Source organism: Neodiprion fabricii, chromosome 1 (assembly GCF_021155785.1).
Source record: "Neodiprion fabricii isolate iyNeoFabr1 chromosome 1, iyNeoFabr1.1, whole genome shotgun sequence".
Classification (NCBI taxonomy): domain Eukaryota; kingdom Metazoa; phylum Arthropoda; class Insecta; order Hymenoptera; family Diprionidae; genus Neodiprion; species Neodiprion fabricii.
The window spans coordinates 31653937-31673464 of record NC_060239.1 but is presented as its reverse complement, the minus strand read 5'-3'; the positions used below and the strand labels follow the sequence as shown (position 1 = coordinate 31673464).

The window sequence follows — 19528 nt, the reverse complement described above, 5'->3', positions numbered from 1 at the left end:
AGATAGTACTATACTTTTATCTCTAAATTCATGTACAGTAAATCGAAGATGCTGTGCAGACGAAATGATGGTATACGGATACCCATTGAAAAGAATAAAGTTGAGCATAGCCTTCCAGAGTTTAATGAAATGGAATAATGGAAGCTCCTCTTAAATTCACAAAAGTTCAATGACCGATTAGAAATCTTGAAGTATCCGATTCAAGCATGGATTGCTCAAATATTGACGAGAAATTGTCAAATCTTACAGCTATTTTCAAGTCATGATTCCATATGATAGAATGTAAATTTGATATTATCACTTACAAAAGTAATTTATAATTTTGAAACAGAACATTTTCAATAATTAGTAAGTATCTCCACACGAAACTATGAACCTAAAAGATCGATAAAAGTAAAAAATTTGAAAATCATAATACAAACGTTGAAGTTATTATATCCAGAATATTCAACCACTTTTTTTTTCATTTCGTTTTGAATTGTCAATGAATATTATTTTTGGGGATGCAAGTAATAATGTCTTTTAAGATTTTTTGAAGCCACAAATGACAATTAGTACTTAGTACATATTAAAATGAGCGTTTATTGCTTATATGCTTTTTATTGTTTCGAACATTGTCGTACCATCAGAAAATTGTTTTCTCTCTATGAGACGCCTATGTATTGTGAACCGCCTCAGGTAGGGTGACTCAAACTTTGTTCTTTTCCGTCTCAAATCTGTAAGGGTTCCTGCTATACATTAAGTTTTTATAACATACAACTATATAATTAAATATTGTAAATCAAATGTCAACAAACGAATCTGCAGTGCTAACAGAAAATTCAATAATTTATACTCGAAGTTAAATTATGGTATTGGCATACACTTCCAAAGTGAAAAAATAATATATCTATATTTGTTTTCTTAGCTAGAAATGGCAATTAGAAGTTACTCAAATCACGCGCTATATTTCTCTAATATGGTTCATTAATACTGGTTTTATAGAAATTTTCAGTGACTTGTTGATTATTTGTGCCAAGGAATTTCCTTGATTGTTGCGTTGAAACTTTACGTTGAGTGAAAAATATTATATTTCTAGAGAATATTATATAGAGAGCACACGCAGTTTTAAAATAGCCACGCACATGCTAGCCATGCTACAACAGCAAGAATATAAAACTTTAGCATAAAAATCACAGCATATCTAACTTATATAAATGCAATGTTACAGAAAATATACTTAAAACTTATTTACATAAACGATAAGATACACCTAAACTCCAATGTAGCTATAGACAGATTGACAAGTTCGAAGTAAATACCAAAGATGATAAAATTACTAGTTTATAAGTTAGCAATTAAAAATTTAAATGAATTTAACTATTTCGAGAGTCGCTATTAAAATTATTAAAGCTTTCTTCTTTAAGCTCCATTTATTCATTTACACTATGTAAATACGCAAAAAACGCGATATAAACTGCAGGTAACAATGTAAATAGAATCACATTAATTATTAAGTTTGACGCAAATTGAAATAATTTTCTGCACAAGCTTTTTTTCGTTAATTTCGGGTCTTCAATTTGTGATTCAACAACTGAGATTTCAGCTATATTGGAGTCTACTGATTTTTTCGAGACACACTTTTTTACTAATGTTGAAGTGCGTTCGAACCCAGAATCTATTGGACCCTTTTCTGGCACAGATGTGTTAAAATTTGGTTGTAATGTGTCTAGTTTAATATGATATCGATTTTTCATCTGTTGGTTTACTTTTAAAATCGAAGACGCTGTATTAGCCGTACTTTTTAAAATGGATGGCATTTCAAGATTTTTATCAGAGCAATCAGTAAATATATTGATCCTAGCAGGGGAAGCATCATTTTTTATGAAATAAGAATTATCAGTTACAGGTGGAAAGATCAAATCACTTTCGATCATATTATTCAATTTTGAATCCGACGTTCTGTCAATATTTGAAAACTTAGTATATTTTAGCTCGTCACTAAATTTGTCATTTACTTTCAAAGAGTCATCTTCATATGAATCACAACTGTTACACTCTGATGTAGGGTTAATTGTAAAATTCATAGTTTTCTTTTCAGTTGTTCTACATTCATTCTTATCTGACATTTCACGACTTTCAACATTACCTTCAGCTGTGATTGATTTTGATAGTGAACTTTCCATGAACGAAATCTTTTTTTTAGCTTTATTATCAAAAGTACCAGCCCAATTATATTTGGAATATTTTTTTATGCCAGAAATGGTTGACCTTCTGGTTTCGCATTTTTTGTATGGCGGAGTAGTTCTATCGGAAAACGTCTTGTTATGCATGGTGTTGATGGATACAGTGCTAAGAGTTTCGCTATATTTCTTTTCAGATTCAACTTCAAGCTTATCTTGATCACTGTCAGAATTTTCTGAATTTCCAAAATTTAATTCATCTTTCCAAGGAGAATTATAGGAGTTCTTACCAGAAATTTGTGTCGACGAATTCAAATTAGAATGACTATCGTAATCTGGATTGTTATTCAATTTATCATTTATACTGAGCGTCGTGTTTAATGTTGCATTGCTGCCTCTCCAGTTGTGGCTTAATGTGAAGATTGAATTAGCCTTTGTCATTGCGTGAGTATCTGTTGCAAAACCCGATGGGCAGTGATATTGTTACCAAGTTATGCACAATACTTACTAAGTTAAACTATCGAGAAAAAAAAAAACTACCCATTTACATATCAGAATGCACGTAGTCAATTTCATGTTTGTACTGAAAGTTTGGAAAACTGTTTTTCAATACGGTAGGTCTATCTTTATCATTGAGACTGTTCTACTGAATTATTACGCAAGAATGTGACAGGAAAATCAGTAACCCCAATTTGTTGAATGGAAATAATTGTACAAATGTTTGTTATACAAAAACTGGAAGTTTGTGTGTACGTGTTACTATGACACGTATTAAAGGAGCAATTGTTGATATTCAGTACGGAAGCATAAAATTATGCCATACAAACATGTTCCATAAAAATTTAGACAATTACGAAATTGCATCAGCAGTAAGTCTGTCACTTTAGGACACATTTACCCTGTGTCTAAAATATTAAGCTGTTGGTGGATACCTAGATTCATTAGAAATTCATTATCCATGTACAAATACGAGCGTGTATTTTATACACAGCATATAGCAAATGTGATAAAGGATCGACATACCTTCCTGATCATAGTCCACCTCGTGTGTCGCACTGAAAACGCTGTGCGCATCGTTTAAAAACCGAGTTGTATTGTCAACCACAAGCTTATGCGTGTCCAAAACTTCTTCCTCTAATAACTGTAGCGCAGATACTGCTTCATGGAAAGTATATAAGTCCTGCGATAACTCTCCCTCCTAACGAAAATAATAACAATTTTTCTCATACAAAGTAATTGAATCAACAAATTGCATTACAAAGAAACTCATGCTAATATGATATGTAGACTTTAATGGAGTATCTTAAAACAAATTTTTTACTTACATTAAGTGATCTCAGCTGTGCTAAATCACTGTCCGATAGAACGCTGTTGTTCGAATGGTCTTCTATCTTTAAACCTCGTTCATCGTCATCTGTCGATGGTGCCTTTACTTCTGTTGGATCTGTTGCAGCTAGTTCCTTAACTCTGTCTGCGTACCGTAATGTATTAAGAGAATGTTCGCAGGAGCTCATTCCTGGGCTGATCATAGCGATCTATGATATCCAATAAATTGCAATTAAATAATGAATACTTTCAATTGGAAACAAACTTATAAATGTAATACGTCTAAAAAGTGCATACCATACAAGTTTTTGATTTTTCTCCGATAAAACTATCTCGCAGAACCTGAGTTAGCTTACTAGCTCTGAATGGCAAATGTGTACCCTTACGTCCCAGTGCACGGATACATTCTTTGAGCGCCAGCAGTGATTTGTTGATTTCAGCACCTTCCATTCCTGATTAGTGAAAAATTGAATGAATATATTTCATTTATGCATGCTTTTATTCTCAAGATAATTAAGATTGTTCATAACCAAAACTCACTGGTTTGTCTGTTAGCTGACGATGTATCAGCTCCCCTTTCATTACCGGCAAGATCGATCAGAGAAAACTTTCCATGAACTTTGTGGGTTCCTGGTGTCCGCGCAATTATTTGAAAGACAGCATGCGACCTCGAAGAGTTAGCATTGGCGCTAGTTTGCCCGCTAGTTCTGGCACTGTTTCCATGTTGAATTAATTTCAGTACTTCATCACAAGATTCCACAACCTTTTCAGTCAGTCCAACTATCTGGACCTGTGATAAAAAAATTATTACAATTTTATTCCAACATAAATATTTTTCAAATACGAAATAAATGCTAGATAGTGTGTCATAACGACTGAAGTTTAGTATTATTTCTGAAAAAAGTATTACTAACCTGTTGTTTCCCGTCCTCCAGTACTCGGAGCTTTTCTTTTTCAGCGAGCAGGTCAAAAACTTTGCCTGAGTAAATCTCAAAAAAACTTGCAGAGATTATCAAATTCAGTGGACGATATTTAGTGGACTTTAAATACTTGAAAACGTCTTTAGCGACCATAGCATATATTCCTTTCTTGCAGTCCTGAGTTTTTCCATTGAAGTCTCCACCCATCGTGTGAGTCTTACCGCTTCCGGTTTGACCATAAGCAAAACAAGTAGCCATTCCACCCTCAAAGATAGTTTGTACTAATGGCTTGGCTGTATATTTGTAGACTATTTCATTGGTACAAGTTTCATCAAAAGCGTAATCAAATCTGAACAGTTGATTTTCCAAATATTTGGTTAAATCAACCTTTGCTTTTGGTTCGTGAACGACCATCTGATCTTTACTGGGAACACTTATAACGTCCACTTCTTTACGATTCACCTCCTTACGATTTAACGGACGTTTTCGAACACAAACGGTTATTTGATGGTCTTCTACGGCGTCTGTGTCTCGCAGTGGTCTAAAGTCTATGGTGTTTTGATACTCCCTGAAGAAAAATAACGAACCTGTTAGCAATCATTTACTTTTCGTATACATTTCATTTATTTTCTTCTCGCAGCTTCGCAGTGTGAAACTTTATCAGAATCAAAAATACGGTAATTACTATTTTAATAACGCCTTTGAAAAGAACGATGAAAAATAGTTACCTAATCATAGCAAGGAATTCCCAATTTGGATTTCCAGGATCCAAGTTCATTAATGCTTCTTTTTCCTCCTTCAGCTCTGCTTGTCGCTGCCTCCTCTCTTCTCTGTTCTTTTTTAGCCTTTCCACCTCCTTGACAACGTTCGACCGTCTACCTCTTCCATTTTCGATTTGGGCAGCTTGTTGTTGTTGTTGTAGTTGTTGTTGTTGTTGTTGAATTTGCAATTGCTGCTGTTGAGCCTGTTGTATCTGCAATTGTTTCTGCTTGCTCATTGCCACAGTGGAAGCACTTGATGGTGCTGGTGTTACCGGAGTTGGTGGGATATTCTCCAATTCCCGTCGAGTAAGACCTGAGATGGAATCACCATGTCCGTTCACAGATGTAATGGGTGGAATTATATTTGTCGGCCGCCCCGCTCGAGTGATTTGTCTATTTGGAACGGCTGAAAATCGTTAAGAAATATTTAGTACACTGAGCATGTCTAGTTTTGTGTGTATAATTTTCTATCATCTGTATACTTGGATCGAAGACTCGACAAAAAAAAAAAGAGTCTGTGTATTCATTCATAACCGATAACCGATTGTACCAATACATGTTGCAAGTTTTACTAGATGCAAAGATAAACGCAAAACTGCTAATACAATGAATGGCGCAAGTGGACAATAAATTTTTTGTAAACAATAAATTTATCCAAAGAGTAATGAATGCATATGCATATCATTTAATTCAACAGTTGTTAATTTTAAGTAACGTTTGATTTTATTTACAATTTAAAGAACGTGGTACAAGCAACATAAATTTGTGTCGATGAAATGTATATGTAGTTATAAGAGCGAGGTGATTAATCGTTACAGTAAATTTTCTATGTACATTCTGTTACGTTGAAAAATGATATACATATACGTGGTTTAAAATTCGAAATATCTGAACAAAAATGCGTAAGTAATATGCGATACAGAATAAAAAGAATAAAGGGTTTACCATCACTGCAAGTATCGTCTTGCGTCAAAGCTTGAATAGCGTTCTGTCGTTTATCTTCAAAGATTTTATTCTGTTTCTTAAAGCAGTACGTGATTGGATCGAACCTCATTTCGGGGTAAGCTATCAGATTAAATTCGCGTGATATGCAAAAATTGAGGAGTTTCACGGACGCGTAAAAATGCCAAAACGCTCCGTGAGGTTGTTCGCGTTATACTGCTCGAGGTCCTTGCCCTTGTACGTTAGATATAGAGCCCGAATATCGATATTTCCATGTGAACACACGTGAGACACATTGGAACTTCGTAAAAGTCAACGAATCACGATAGTCTCGCCGCCTCAATCGCTACAAATCAATTTTGTCAAAGGCGAAAAAAAAAGAATTAAATTACGTCAACGGCTAAATAACGCAACCATATGAGAAAAGTTTTTTTTCTTTTTTAAATGTTGAATTATGGAAGATCTAGCGGTGAGCAGAACAAGCCGCTTTTTTCTCCCTTACGGAAACAAAAATCTAAAAATCCTCAACGGGGGAGTGATTTCGTCCCCACATCTTTTGTTCTTATGGGAATTCAGCATTATCTGTGAGTTGGAGGCTTTTTTCCGTGACGGCTATGCGGATACAACGGAGATAACTAATCCTAAAAAAGAATTAACTATACACGGTAATACATACACTTACCTTTGACTGGAATAGACGCTCTCGTAGTATTCTGCAACCGAGTGAAAGTAATATTTTGATTAATAAACTGCGTACATAAGTTTTTGATTTACCACAGTGCGATCAAGCAAAGGTATGGGGAAAACAGTAAGTGAAACCAGTGCTGAAAATACATGAGTAAACGTTTTGAAAGCAACGTGTATGATACATGACAACAATTGATTACCTACATACATGTGAAACTGGCAAAAAATTTGGTTCGCCTGTATCTTTTGCAATGGTAGAAATTTCACCTCGCATAATTCAAACTTGCGTCATCTTTCAATATATTTCACTAAAATAAACAAGTTGTTCTACTTGTGAATAGGATTGACATTTGCAATCTTCAGAAGCAAAATGCGTGGGACTTGATTTACTTATTTATACATATAAGATACAAAATTACGAGAGGTGATTTTCACTTCGAGCAATTCGGATAGCTGATGTTTTTCTACGATTATTTTGTCAATTAATTACGTTGCATCGTAGATATTTATACAAACTGTCACAATTTTCTTTTCCCACTACCTTAATAACGTAACATGAAACTTCAACATCACATTCCGTGCAAGATATATATTTATTACATGTCTGTTCGTATCAAAATAAGCAACATAAAGTAAGGTAATACGATATTACGAATGACTTTGAGAAATTTATACAGCGCGAATCTATCATCGATGACTAATCTGGTTTAGTAACAACTCTGATGGTCGAGAATGTGAAAGTACGTTTTTTTATCACATGAATTTCAATTGCAATGCTGGGGCTGGTCGTAAAAATAATTCACATTTTTCTTCATGATTTTTTTTCACCCGTCCTAAGACACAATACTCAATTCGTTTAATGCGAATAGTGCAGTTGCGCTAATTCTAAGACAAACTTGACACGAATTAATTATACCTTCACCATTCGAAGTTAGCCGCGAAATTTTAAACGTACAAATATAACGTTTCAAGAATGCGAATTCCATAAACCAATTCGGATTTCGAGGCAAAAGTTCGGGTATATCGACAGGTGTCAGCGTAAATCGTGTACTCGATAATCCCGAGACCGAACAAAAAAGGCAAGAAGTTCGACTCGTAAAGCTAAAAAAAAACTGACACACAGGTGAAATGATCTGCGGCATAACCTACATTTATTGAAGCGGTACAATTCAACGCATCAAACGATATTCCTCAATTAGCGACAAATTAAGTATTAATTTCTCAGAAGGAAAAAAAAACCGCTGACATTGTAGAAAAAATTCTCAATATCGAGTCCGTTCAATGTCAAGTTCGAATCCGGCGCAGAATTTTACAGCTTCAGTTTTGGCACATAGGCCAATCGGCGTCCTTGCCTAACAAACCTGCAGTACAACGGAAGATTGAGCAAATACGGCGTTACATGTGAGAGTGAGAGAGAGATAAAGCGGAGGTAGAATGGAGGAGAACAAGGTTGGGAACAATGTCAGGGTCGTAGGTGAGGGCGAGAGAAGGAGTTGATGGTGTTTTGGGGTGCGCGTTACCGAAAGCCGAGATGTAACTCGTACAGGCAGGGTTGCCGAGCTAAGACCATTTCTCGTGGTTTGTTGAGCACCGGAACGTCCGAGCGAGCCTTCATCCTGGTTTTCGTACTCGTCAACGCCGTCGTCCTCCTCACCGGAAGAGTCCTGGTGTTATTTATTTATTTTTTTCGTTCAATTTCCGGCGCATCGATTAGGGTAAGAAAAAATCGTGATATTAAAGTCGGTCGCAAAGAAGAATAATCCAAGTTTAAACGAATAGTTGACGCAAACAAAGTGAAAGAACATTGGACGATAAGATTTCACGAAATAACATTAAATGAAATATATGAATATTGAATGTGCAAACAGTTTTTCAAGCACAGAGTTATATATATATATATATATATATATGAAAAAAAGTAAATCAAATACGAATCGATCAAAAGATGGATGAAAAATTACGAAAATAAAATTACGATCACGAGGGCGGAGGATCGGAGGAGATACGGATGGAGAGTACAAAGAATAGTAAATTAATATTTCGTGGTAAAACAATGTAACGGGGTTGTCGAGGTGGGTTTTTTTTCCGATTTCCAGCAGGACATGATCCATTGCCGATGACCAAGTTGAGTCCAGCGTCCACGTATGATAGGCAAGAAAGAAAAATTATTTTGTTAGTAATTGGATTCGAAGTCAGGGGTCGAATAATATCTGATTAACAGAAAGCGACAATGCTATATCACCGAATTGAATATTCCTCGATCAACTTAAATTATTATGTAGTCACACACCTGTAGAATCAATATAACATAAATAACACGTTGTGCCATGTATAGGCGCGTACATTACGACCTGCGTAACCTTGGAAAATGATATCGCATACAGTAACCAAGGAAATATGTCAATTTCGCAAGTATACGAGTAGATTCCGCAATTCAAGGAGTATATTGCGGAATGTTTAAAAAAAAAAAAAAAAAATAAAACAACGTCGAAGAAATTTTAATAGAACCTCCTTTGACAAATGCGTTTCGTCGTCTAGCCGTAATTCACATGTGCGACATTGCCAATATTCTACATAACGCATATACACACATATTTGTATACATATTTCCACATACTCTCGCATGTTATATCGAACGTAGTCAACGGAACTCTACTTATTGACACCATGCAGCTCGAAGCCTGAAATAGCGTGAGCAAATCTAAGACCGGCATTCGATTGGCTGCGTAGAATAATCATGGGAATATTTTAGACGATATTTGAAAGTTGTGAGTTTCATCACGTACCCAAGAGAATAAATAGTTCATTCTGCGCAACGATTTCGCCGTGTCGTCAAGCATTTGCTCTCCCTCTGGTAACGAAATGAATGAAAAAATTGTCACCTTTGAAAGAGGCACATCATGTATTATATGATTGATCTGAATGCGAGTTTAAACGGTTGACAGTGTGTAACTGCAGCAAAGTACGCGTAATTGAGAGTGCAGAGACTTGGAGTTTAATGGCCTTTGCTTTTGGACGCGTTGGTCCAGACGAAAAGCACGCGCAAGAAACACTTTGAACAAACTTAAAACGCGTGATTAAGATGGGAAGTGAATGAATGTTGGGGTCGAAGATTACACAAGAATTTTCAGAATTCGAACGATTAAAATTTACTGTGAAACTGCACTGCTGAATCGAGCTAATACGAAATATTGTACGACGCGTCGAACACAGTCACTGTCGTATCAAATTACAAAATAACAATAGACGGTGCGATTGGCATTTTGTAAAAATATACACGAGAGTTTACGTGTTAAACGACAGATAACGGTAATTAATACAAGGTTTAAAAAGGAAGTTTCTACCTGAAAGACGAATAAATACTGGAACATGAGGCGAAATATCGAAGCACGAATGTAAATTCTTTCATGTGAGCCGAGGAGGTTAGCCCTATCGCTATGGCAACACGTCAACAAAATTTATCGGCGAGTCAATAATAAACCAGCGACGCTACGAGTATAATAGTATATTACGGTCTCCGGTACGGAAATCCTCATCGAAATGTCAAGTTGCTGCAAATTTTTCGGACCATTTATTTTGACGTAATAAACGATAGTTGGTGCTTTTTTTCGTTAGTCGTAACGAAGCAGCGATTCTCATTGTTGATCATTTTTCATTTATGCTATAATACTTTAGAGGCGTAAAAAGGCGAAAGATAAAACCTCACCTTATTACGAGAAGGCATCATGTGATTATTCACTGGCGGAGGTGGGCCCATCGTTTTCGGTACCAACTCTGGATTTAAAGCCAAAATCGCATCGATTTCCACCTGGAATAATAAAAATGCTTCGAGATAAAAAGGCATGCAAGGAACGCGTTGTAGAAAAATGTAATTCGCTGCAAAGAACCGTCAAATCTGATTTGCCGATACTGAGAGATCTGTGAAAAAAGAACAAGATTAAACAAAAGCACGTGCTGTTTTACGGACTCGAAAGGGCAACGACCCAATACCGAAAGACGTATCTCCGATTGTTTAAAATTAAACACGACCGAAGCTTATAGTTTAAATAACACAATCCCCACCTTTCTACGCGGTATCATGCTCTGGGGAGACATTTTAAACATGTTTTAAATCTCGAAGTAACGCACTCTCGACCGAAATGTATGCACTCCCGAAATGTTTGCGTTCTCAAATTACATGTCAATATATAAACGATAAGGTCGGTTGTTAAGCCGGATTTTTTATTTTTATTTTTCTTGATTCTCGTCCTCTCCTGTATCGCGACACCGAATAAACGATTAAAAGTTATTCGCAACCGATGGAAAAGTAATTCAAACCGATTTGAATAATGACTGCGAATTGATGGGAATCCGAGATGTTGACGGGTTACGGCCTCGGAACCAACTCAAACGCTCGACGCCTGTCGAAAATAGACCGCAGTGTTCCCAATCGCAATACAGGTCGCTCTCGCCATTTCGTCATTGCATAATGAGATTAGGGTAGAAAATAGCTCGAGAACCATGACCTGACCTAGGAAGATTTTCCAAGAAATCCGTCGAGAAGCAGAGAAATTAGTTAATCGATTTTACGCGTTAGGCTAAAAGGAAAATGCAAAAAAGAAAACGATAACCGTTTTGACGAAGGTATTTCCGTTTTTATAAAGTTGAAAAACTAGTTCGAATACCTAATTCACAACACTGCGTTGCCGCCTGGAGAATGATCACCGACGGAATGCTTCCGAATCCACAAACGTGGTAGCTATAAGGTATACTCGGTGTTAAACTGATCGTTAATCAACGTAATTGCGTCGGGGAGTTAAGTAACTGTAGCAAATGCAGGGAACACCTCGATTCAACCGGCAGGGTCTAACAATAAGTATGTTCGACGAGGTGTTACGTCGTTGCGGTGTGTCAAAGGTCTCACAACCGCGCTAATCTGGGTCACTTCTGTTAAACTTTAAGCATTCGGGCTATTCTCAAGCGAAGATGCTAATGACCGAGCTTACCTTTCTAGCGAATTGTACGATTCGCCTACGTCGCTTTACAGAGCCGGGATAGTTATACGTTTAGTGGAAATTTCAATGAGAGTTATCGTTCGTTTTACATCGTATCGCAATTCATGAACCGTGGAAGCTACCTGCTGCAGAAATGCTCACCAGACTGAATGGAATTTTTCTTCGGATTACGGGCAAAGGTTTAACACGTTGATACTCACCGTGCGACTCGAGGTATCGATTTGTACATTCTGCAAAGTGTGCTGTAACTTTACAAGTAGACGGAGGAGTTTGCCCATTGGGAAATTGTTAGCGACTTCTTGCTTTAAAAACGATTTAGGTTCCTCGCACGAGATTGTATAAAGGTGCTTTTTTAACTTGCTCTATCATCACGACCTCAAATTGTTAACAGTATCGTATAGTGTAGATCTTACTTTGACACATCTCGAAGGTTTTTTTTTTTTACTTATTGTTGGAGAATATTCAATCGTACAATTTTAAAATAGCGTTCTTTGCTTTGATTACCGAACGGAGATGAAAAATTCTCAACGATCATTTAAGCAAACAAAAATTATAATTAATATTTATTCAATGACGAACCTCCTTCCCTTTGGTCTCTCCTCTCTCAAACCATTCGACAGTGACACTCCGTTGCTCCCAGTTGACCCCAGACACGATAGCAGAGTGAACGCGTCCTGAAAATTTAAGAAAAAAGCATAAAGACATTAGTAGTATAACTCGCGTATGTAACTAAAAATTGTTTCTAACAGTGCATAAGAAATGAACGAGCAACAATTTCCTGAATCAATTTCAATTCAGTTTAATGTACGATTGAGCCAATAAGTCAGCCATCGCGTGGGTGTGAACTCTTTATTTTCTGCCCTGTCACTCACAATGGTTATAAGATCTAATTTTGTCTAGTTCGCCATTGGGATGCGAGTCCAAAATTGGCCAGTATAACCTAAGTGGTAATCCTCTAAGTTGTGCCAGTCATTGAAAATTTCCACGGTATGAAAGTGATCATATAAATAGAATATTCTTGCATTTACTGCGTGCTTGGCAAATACGGAACGGCAACTCGGTTGAAATTATAAAAATTTGATTAAAAAACGTTTGAATTTTTGGTGGTAAAACAAATAATACTCAATTTCCGTATACGTTGCTCTGGTACAATGATGTAACGTTAGCAAATCAATGTAAAAACGAAGTTTTCAAATATTATTTACTATTATAAACTTTGGTTTAATGCACGTAGCTACAAGCATCTGCAAAAGAGCACCTAATTATGTTACAACTTATGACCGGGTTTCTTACGCCTCTAAACCGCTTATCAATGTCGGTCGCAATTCTAATTTACCATTTCCGTGTTCCTTCAATCGTTCGTTAGCGAGAGCCGTTTCATTAGATTCCTTAATTTTCGTTGCGATCTTTGGTATCTCTTGAGGTTTCAAGATTTTACTTTGACGAGGTTTCTTGGTGACGGTTTTATCATCGAACCAGGGAATTTCGAAGCTGCACGAGTTCCTACTTCGGTTGATCTCCGTGACCGGCGTAGTGACTGGACTTCCAGCAGGTTGCCGAAATCCATACTTGTTCGTTTGGATTTCCGGAAAGTCCGACGATTTCTTAACGACGTTTGGTTTCGACCGGGGCAGCCTCGATATCGGCATAGTTGCGCGATGCGGGTTTTGTAGAGTACGTCGCTGCTTCTGATTCGGATCATTAGATTCCGCTGACTTGTCGCGTTCAATTTCAGGCAGAACGACGTAGGCTCGTTCAAAATTTCCCACGTCAGAGTCACCCGAGAATGGTACCATTCCCGTACTATCACCGTTCCTCGACGATTCCTCCGTCTGTTTCAGTACAACGTAAGAAAGTCCTAATTTTCTGTCAACACTTCCTAATGCAGTAGAAACGCCCTCCGTCGCCTGGCGCGAGTCCTGCAGGTCGATATCTTTGACGGTGCGAAAACCGAAGCGATGATCCCCCTTCGTACTTGTCGTGCTAAATTTGTTCTCATTGGAGGCATTGGTGGATGATTTTTTAACTGCAGACACGGTATTTTTCTCGGTGGATTGGGGCGTCTTTTTAAAATACCTCAAGCCAAGGTTTCCTACGTTTCCGTTGTTCGTGTCTGTGCCGTGAATACTCCAGCGTTTCGGTCTTACCGCTCCAGGATCATGATCGAAGTTCAATGAAATCTGTTCGAAAGAAGGATCGTCGGTGATATATTTTTCATGGTCGACGATCGACGATGAGAAATTACTGCACGAAGATTCCGCGGCAAATTCACTGTTTTCATGAACTATTTCACACTTTTTATCCGGCGTTGACAACTTTTCAGAATTTTTGATACCGGCCTCGACATCCACGTGTCGATTATTCGACACATGGCCCGCATCCTTCAGGACAGCTTCATCCCGGTTTGAAGAATTTAGCTCTGTACTCTGGACCACCGGTTCGATCGCGATGGCGTTTCGATTGACATTTGGCGACCCAGCGGAATTTTTCTGTTCCCCTTTCTTGTTTTTTCTCTTTTTCCCACGTTTTCGCGCGCTTTTCTGCCTCACATCCGGTTCCGAGCCGGCGCTCCGAGCACCACAAACGCATTGTGTCAACCAACCCATGCCGGGGGTGCCGGGATGTCCTTAAAGCTGATAATTTTTTTCTTGGCAACAGGATTTTCACTTCACAGTCTTCATGATGATCGGCATTATTGTCTGTGTTCGCTGCGTCAGCTACTGTGTGCGATTAATCTTACGGTAGCTGACATCGCTGGTCAAGTTCTTTCCGTGACATTTTCACATGTATCGCCTGAAAGACGACTGAAGTTCGTTACAACCGGTGAACACAATTCTGGATATTCGCACGCTGCCAACGTCAGGCCTTTGACGGCACAACTCGCATTCCTTGTACCGATACGCAAAAAACGTCACAACTTGTCACCGATTGACGTAGAAAAGGGATAAAAATTAGGAGTAAAAAAATAACCGATGAACCACTTTGCGCTCCGTCAATTGCTTCGTATCAGCTCAGGAGCGAGCAATCAACTGACAGCATCCTCTATACCAACTGATTCATAAACGTATTTATTATTCAGAGCTTCCTTTACGCTTGGCGCGCAAGACCCGTCCCTGTATTTTCAAGCCTGTGTCGTCCGTGTGTGCACAGTGTTTATCCGCATTACGCAATCATCTTTCGTGCATGGCCGAAGAGTTTTACGATACTGAAAGATATATCCTTCTCGATTTCGTGGTGAAAAAATTTCGGACAATACAGTCGGGTTCGTAATTTCTCGCCGAGTTGCGGAATAATATCGAAAGTTCTGCAATGACAATTTTTCTTCTTTCAATTACTTATACGCACGAATCACTGTAATTTATAGAATCTGCAATTAAGTTTATTATTCAAGCTCTCGCCTCTCAGGAGAATACGCTCGAGAAGAAGCCTGAGAAAACATCCTATGGGTATTATAATAGCAGAGGCGAGAATTACTCAAGGATCTCGACGCGAGCTGCTGTGAAGAACTTTTCAATTCCACTGTACGAGAGCCACATCGCGGGTATGGAGAAACATAAAACCTCGGATATTGAATTTCAATATGAAGAAAACGAAGGATTGACTGGACCCAGCGTCCGTGATGTCCGTTGAATCCGTGACTAATCTTGAGACTGAGTTACTCAGTCAAGCCTCGATTTCAACCCAACGAACATGCCCTCCCATTGATTAGCGAGACGTCGATAATGACACACATTAGCGGCAACTAATTCACCGTTAATTTCTAGTTAAAGCTAAGAATAAAATACATAAAAATGTCCAGACGTGTAAGAGCGTTGCACACGATGCTGCAGTCCGCGTATTACGTTTATCCCCTGGTACTTAACGTACGTGTATAGGTGCAGTGTGTATGGTACGTGTGTTGGGATAGCGTACGAAAGAATACACGCAGCGATCAATTGGCCGGTATTGAAACGCGCGTGGGTGGCGCACGAAAAGAGAAGTGAGATAGATTGACAGGCATTGTTCTATCGGCTGGAACCGGGTAAGAAGAGAAGAGCTCACTCGGTATTCGAGAACATAAAATAGGTTCAACCGTATAAATAATCGATGATGGTATTTTTTCCCCCCTTCCTACTTCGGAGTGTCTATATTTTTTCCTTTTTGTCTACCTCGCAATTAATTCGTGTTTAATTATCGGACGTCTGCAGAGTTTCGAATATTGCCAATGATAAAAAAACAACAACAAAAATGCAAAATTTAGGATTCAAGGCTAAATGTTGCAAACTACGGTGCGTCGATCGCAACGGTTTATTGATTTCATCGAGGTTATCTGCTGTGTAAGGTGTAACTTATCAGTGCTCTTCACGACATCACGGAATTCAGCTTCGAGGAGAGACCTTTGACCACAAGGTCATCGTCAAGATCAGAATTCAAAGCCACGATACCACTGCTGAAGTAAAATATCTTGCGTTTTTAGAAAAAAAGGTCTTGCGGCTTCTCAGACAAACCACGACTAACGGGTGACCAATGACTTCATCTTTGAAAAATTACAACTTTCGGATTCGGATTGATAGACACAATTATTGTAGTATAGGTACAAAAAAAATTATGATCCCAGCAGAGGAAGCCGTAAAATTGACGTCAGCCTCGACCTTCACCCCCTTGGCAACGGGCGGGTCACCCTAGCCAAGCTATAAGTCACCCCTGCTACACTCAACAAGCAGCTTCGCGTGTGTATAGATATACGGCAGAAAACGTTTAGAAGAGTCTTGACAGACGCAACGATCTGTCCGCCTTGACCGCGAAGAATCAACTCACTGATCTGAGAAGTTCAAAGTACAATTGAGACCTCAAGAATGGTGTGAAGATATTTTTTTCTTCATTCTACCACTTTTCCTGCACTTCCCCTCTCGTCTTTTGCAATTACTTCTATTCCTGTATTTTAGAATTCACGTTGTTCACGTGACCGCCAGGAGCCTGTGCGATTCCGCTCCATTCGAGAACGAGAGAAAGAATTATTTTTCTCTCATTCGACGGGTTATTTTCGTACGGGAAACTAAATCCAGACGACGCCTAAATTCGGAGTAGTTAACTTTCGCCTGGAAAACATTTCCACAGCTGGGACGTTAGATATTATTCAATAATAATACAGTTACTCATCTATATAATACGGTAGGTATTGTAAGGGGAAAAAATGATAGTACCTACAAGCAAGAACACTTGTAAGAAACACTTGGTTAAGCTTCAAGAGCATCATCTCTAAGAGCTCTCGCCCTATCTCGGTATATTCGTTACACGTTCTTACATAACTATTTCTTTTATTATGCGATCTAAGAGCGAGATTATGAGTAACCAAAGGAGGAAAACCATGTCAAGTGTGTAATAATGAAAAGAGAGAAAGAGCCGAACCCTTCGTTTTGATTTTACGTTCTACAATCTAATCTATCGACACTGTACAATGACATGGATAAACCTGAACGCAGAGTACGAGTAAAAAAATAAATGAAAACGAATAACTGTGTTAATGAATAACTTGTACATCGCGATTGAACCAATATTTCGGGACACTGTGATTCCGTAGGTTTGTTACAGTAAAATTACAGTCTCATTCAGGTGCGTTACGTAATAAATGGATCATTCCTTGAGATATAAAACTATAAACAATGGATATTCGAAATCCTGTCTTTCTCGCTGGATGAATCCAATTTTTGAACCGTGAGACGAAGAATCGCGGAAGAATACTGTACTCATTGTCATTTTCAATACATAAATTAAGGTGATGTGAAATTGACGTGAGAAATGGATTCGACACCGAGGTCTGTTATAGATGGATAAAATATTTGAAAAAAATTCAATTCCAATGGTGAATTACCGTGCATAATCTATTTACAATTGACAATTGGATTGTTTGGAGGGACCGCAGTCGCTTTATGATGCATTAAATTTAACCAGTAGCATCCTGTCCGTGATCTATCAAGCGGTGCAAAGGCACAACAAACACACAAACGTTTTCGTCGACTGCACCTAAAAGAAAGAGAAAAAAGGAACAGAAAAAAAAAATAAAAAAATAAAATAAAACCCAGAAAGAACATATAAAAAAGGACTAGAAAATTCCCAGTCGACGATGCGCGACGAACCGTTCGCAACGCGTAGAACATACACGCACACGAACACACACACGCCTCAAAATTCGAACGTGGAAGGCTCACGGTACATAACGTATACGTAATTAAAATTCACTCTACGAAAACCACAACTGTAAATCCATGGGAATCTGCGATGCTCTGCGAACTGTGGTATAAGAGATCTAAGCCCGTTTTACGAATCAAAATATAAACGGCGGACTAAAGTCTGCGTAAACGCGTCGAGGAGAATCGTGCCTGAATTCTCCTTGAAATATTCACCGGTACTGCCTTTTACGGACGCACGAAACGACGGCCATATTTAGGACTTGCGTTCGATCCTTGACATTTATATTCATCATTCGCTCGATTCCTCCGCACGAGAGCTGAGCTGAGCTAAGCCGAGCTCCCAGTCGACGAAATTCTACTTCGTCACCACCGTTTGGGCTGACGGTACGTTAGTTAACGTGAATATCACGCCGCTGGGTTATATTTATTAAATATTTCATGTTCGAGTAACGAATAACACATCGAAGTGTAGGAATTGCAGTTATACCATTGCAGCAACGAGCGTCACACATATGCACTACTACGGTACTCTAGAGGAATTCGAAAAAAAATTCAGCAGTACGTTTGTAACGATCAAGTACACGTATGGATTGATGGCGAACGCAGAGATGAACAGATGCGCTATTTGGCATGATGCACGGATCAGAATGAATGTATAAGGATTACCTAGGCCGATATTGCTTAGGGACATGTATAGGAAAGAGTGAAAAATAGTGGCGAAATATAAGCTCTGCTAATTTAACTCATGCGTGATCGATGCGGTGAGACGACGAAGACGAGGAGATATCTAATTGATTGCTATAGTTTGCCAGAGATTGCAGCGCAAACGAATGTTCCGATAAAATTAATCACGCCGTGTTAAGGTATAAGGTATGTAAGGGAGATTCGTTAATTTGGCCAATAATTGCAAGCAATTACCCTCGCAATTTGAGATCAGTCACGGTAATTAGACCGTTTTAAATGGGGTCTCTAATTGAACTTGAACTAAAAACGTGGCGTTCTCTCAATGTTACATAGTAACAAAAATTCAAATGATTTAACCCCTTGTAGCACAAAATCGTAAATTTTTAAATAAATAGCATTTAAGGACTTGTCATTAACACCTTCTGTATGGAATTTCTAGGATCTTATTTAGTTTGTTACAGAAATTTCAAAAGGGGCTACAAGGGGTTAATGGCTGGAAAAAAAAAAAAATTGGGAATCTTGATCCGTTCTACGGAACGAATAAGTTCGCCAGTCGTACCGAGCGAGTCGCTAGTTGCTAGATGTATCGTCTTACCTCTTGACTTAATTTTTGTCTTTCTCCACCTCATTCAGTTTCGTTTATCATTTTCTTTTACTCAGTCGGTAATGAGGGGATCCACAAAGATTTACAGACCGACCGATCTGACCGATAAAGAAGCGCGTTTCTTGCTTAATATTCAACGACGAAAATCCATCAGCATGGCAGTGTTGGTGTAGATCGAAGAGGAGGAAGGAACAACACGTGTCAGCAACATGTAATTCATGTGGGCTGGTCTCTAGGTTTGCTAATGAGTTTACTCCTGCTTGCGTTCTTGCGCCGTA

At 38.3% G+C, this 19528-nt stretch overlaps 1 protein-coding gene and 1 long non-coding RNA gene across 17 annotated transcripts in view; both read right to left on the bottom strand.

Annotated features, from left to right (window-relative positions):
- LOC124186139 (kinesin-like protein KIF2A) overlaps positions 1 to 19528 on the bottom strand; it is a 31838-nt gene that overhangs the window by 4551 nt on the left and 7759 nt on the right. Inside the window, exons 1-12 of one of the 16 annotated variants that reach the window (XM_046577621.1) lie at positions 13129 to 15069; positions 12372 to 12466; positions 10505 to 10606; positions 8319 to 8462; positions 6788 to 6824; positions 5137 to 5575; positions 4403 to 4976; positions 4029 to 4278; positions 3786 to 3940; positions 3488 to 3697; positions 3186 to 3360; positions 624 to 728 (exon numbers count right to left, since the gene is read on the bottom strand). In XM_046577621.1, the coding sequence (XP_046433577.1) occupies positions 624 to 728; positions 3186 to 3360; positions 3488 to 3697; positions 3786 to 3940; positions 4029 to 4278; positions 4403 to 4976; positions 5137 to 5575; positions 6788 to 6824; positions 8319 to 8462; positions 10505 to 10606; positions 12372 to 12466; positions 13129 to 14398 (3556 nt within the window). In that variant the 5' untranslated portion in view covers positions 14399 to 15069. The other 15 variants (XM_046577630.1, XM_046577577.1, XM_046577586.1 and 12 more) reach the window with 15 other exon arrangements.
- Positions 16436 to 18202, bottom strand: LOC124186295. The gene is made up of 3 exons (XR_006871620.1): positions 17662 to 18202; positions 17181 to 17244; positions 16436 to 17101 (listed from the first exon to the last, which is right to left on the bottom strand). It is a non-coding gene; the product is annotated as an uncharacterized LOC124186295 (long non-coding RNA).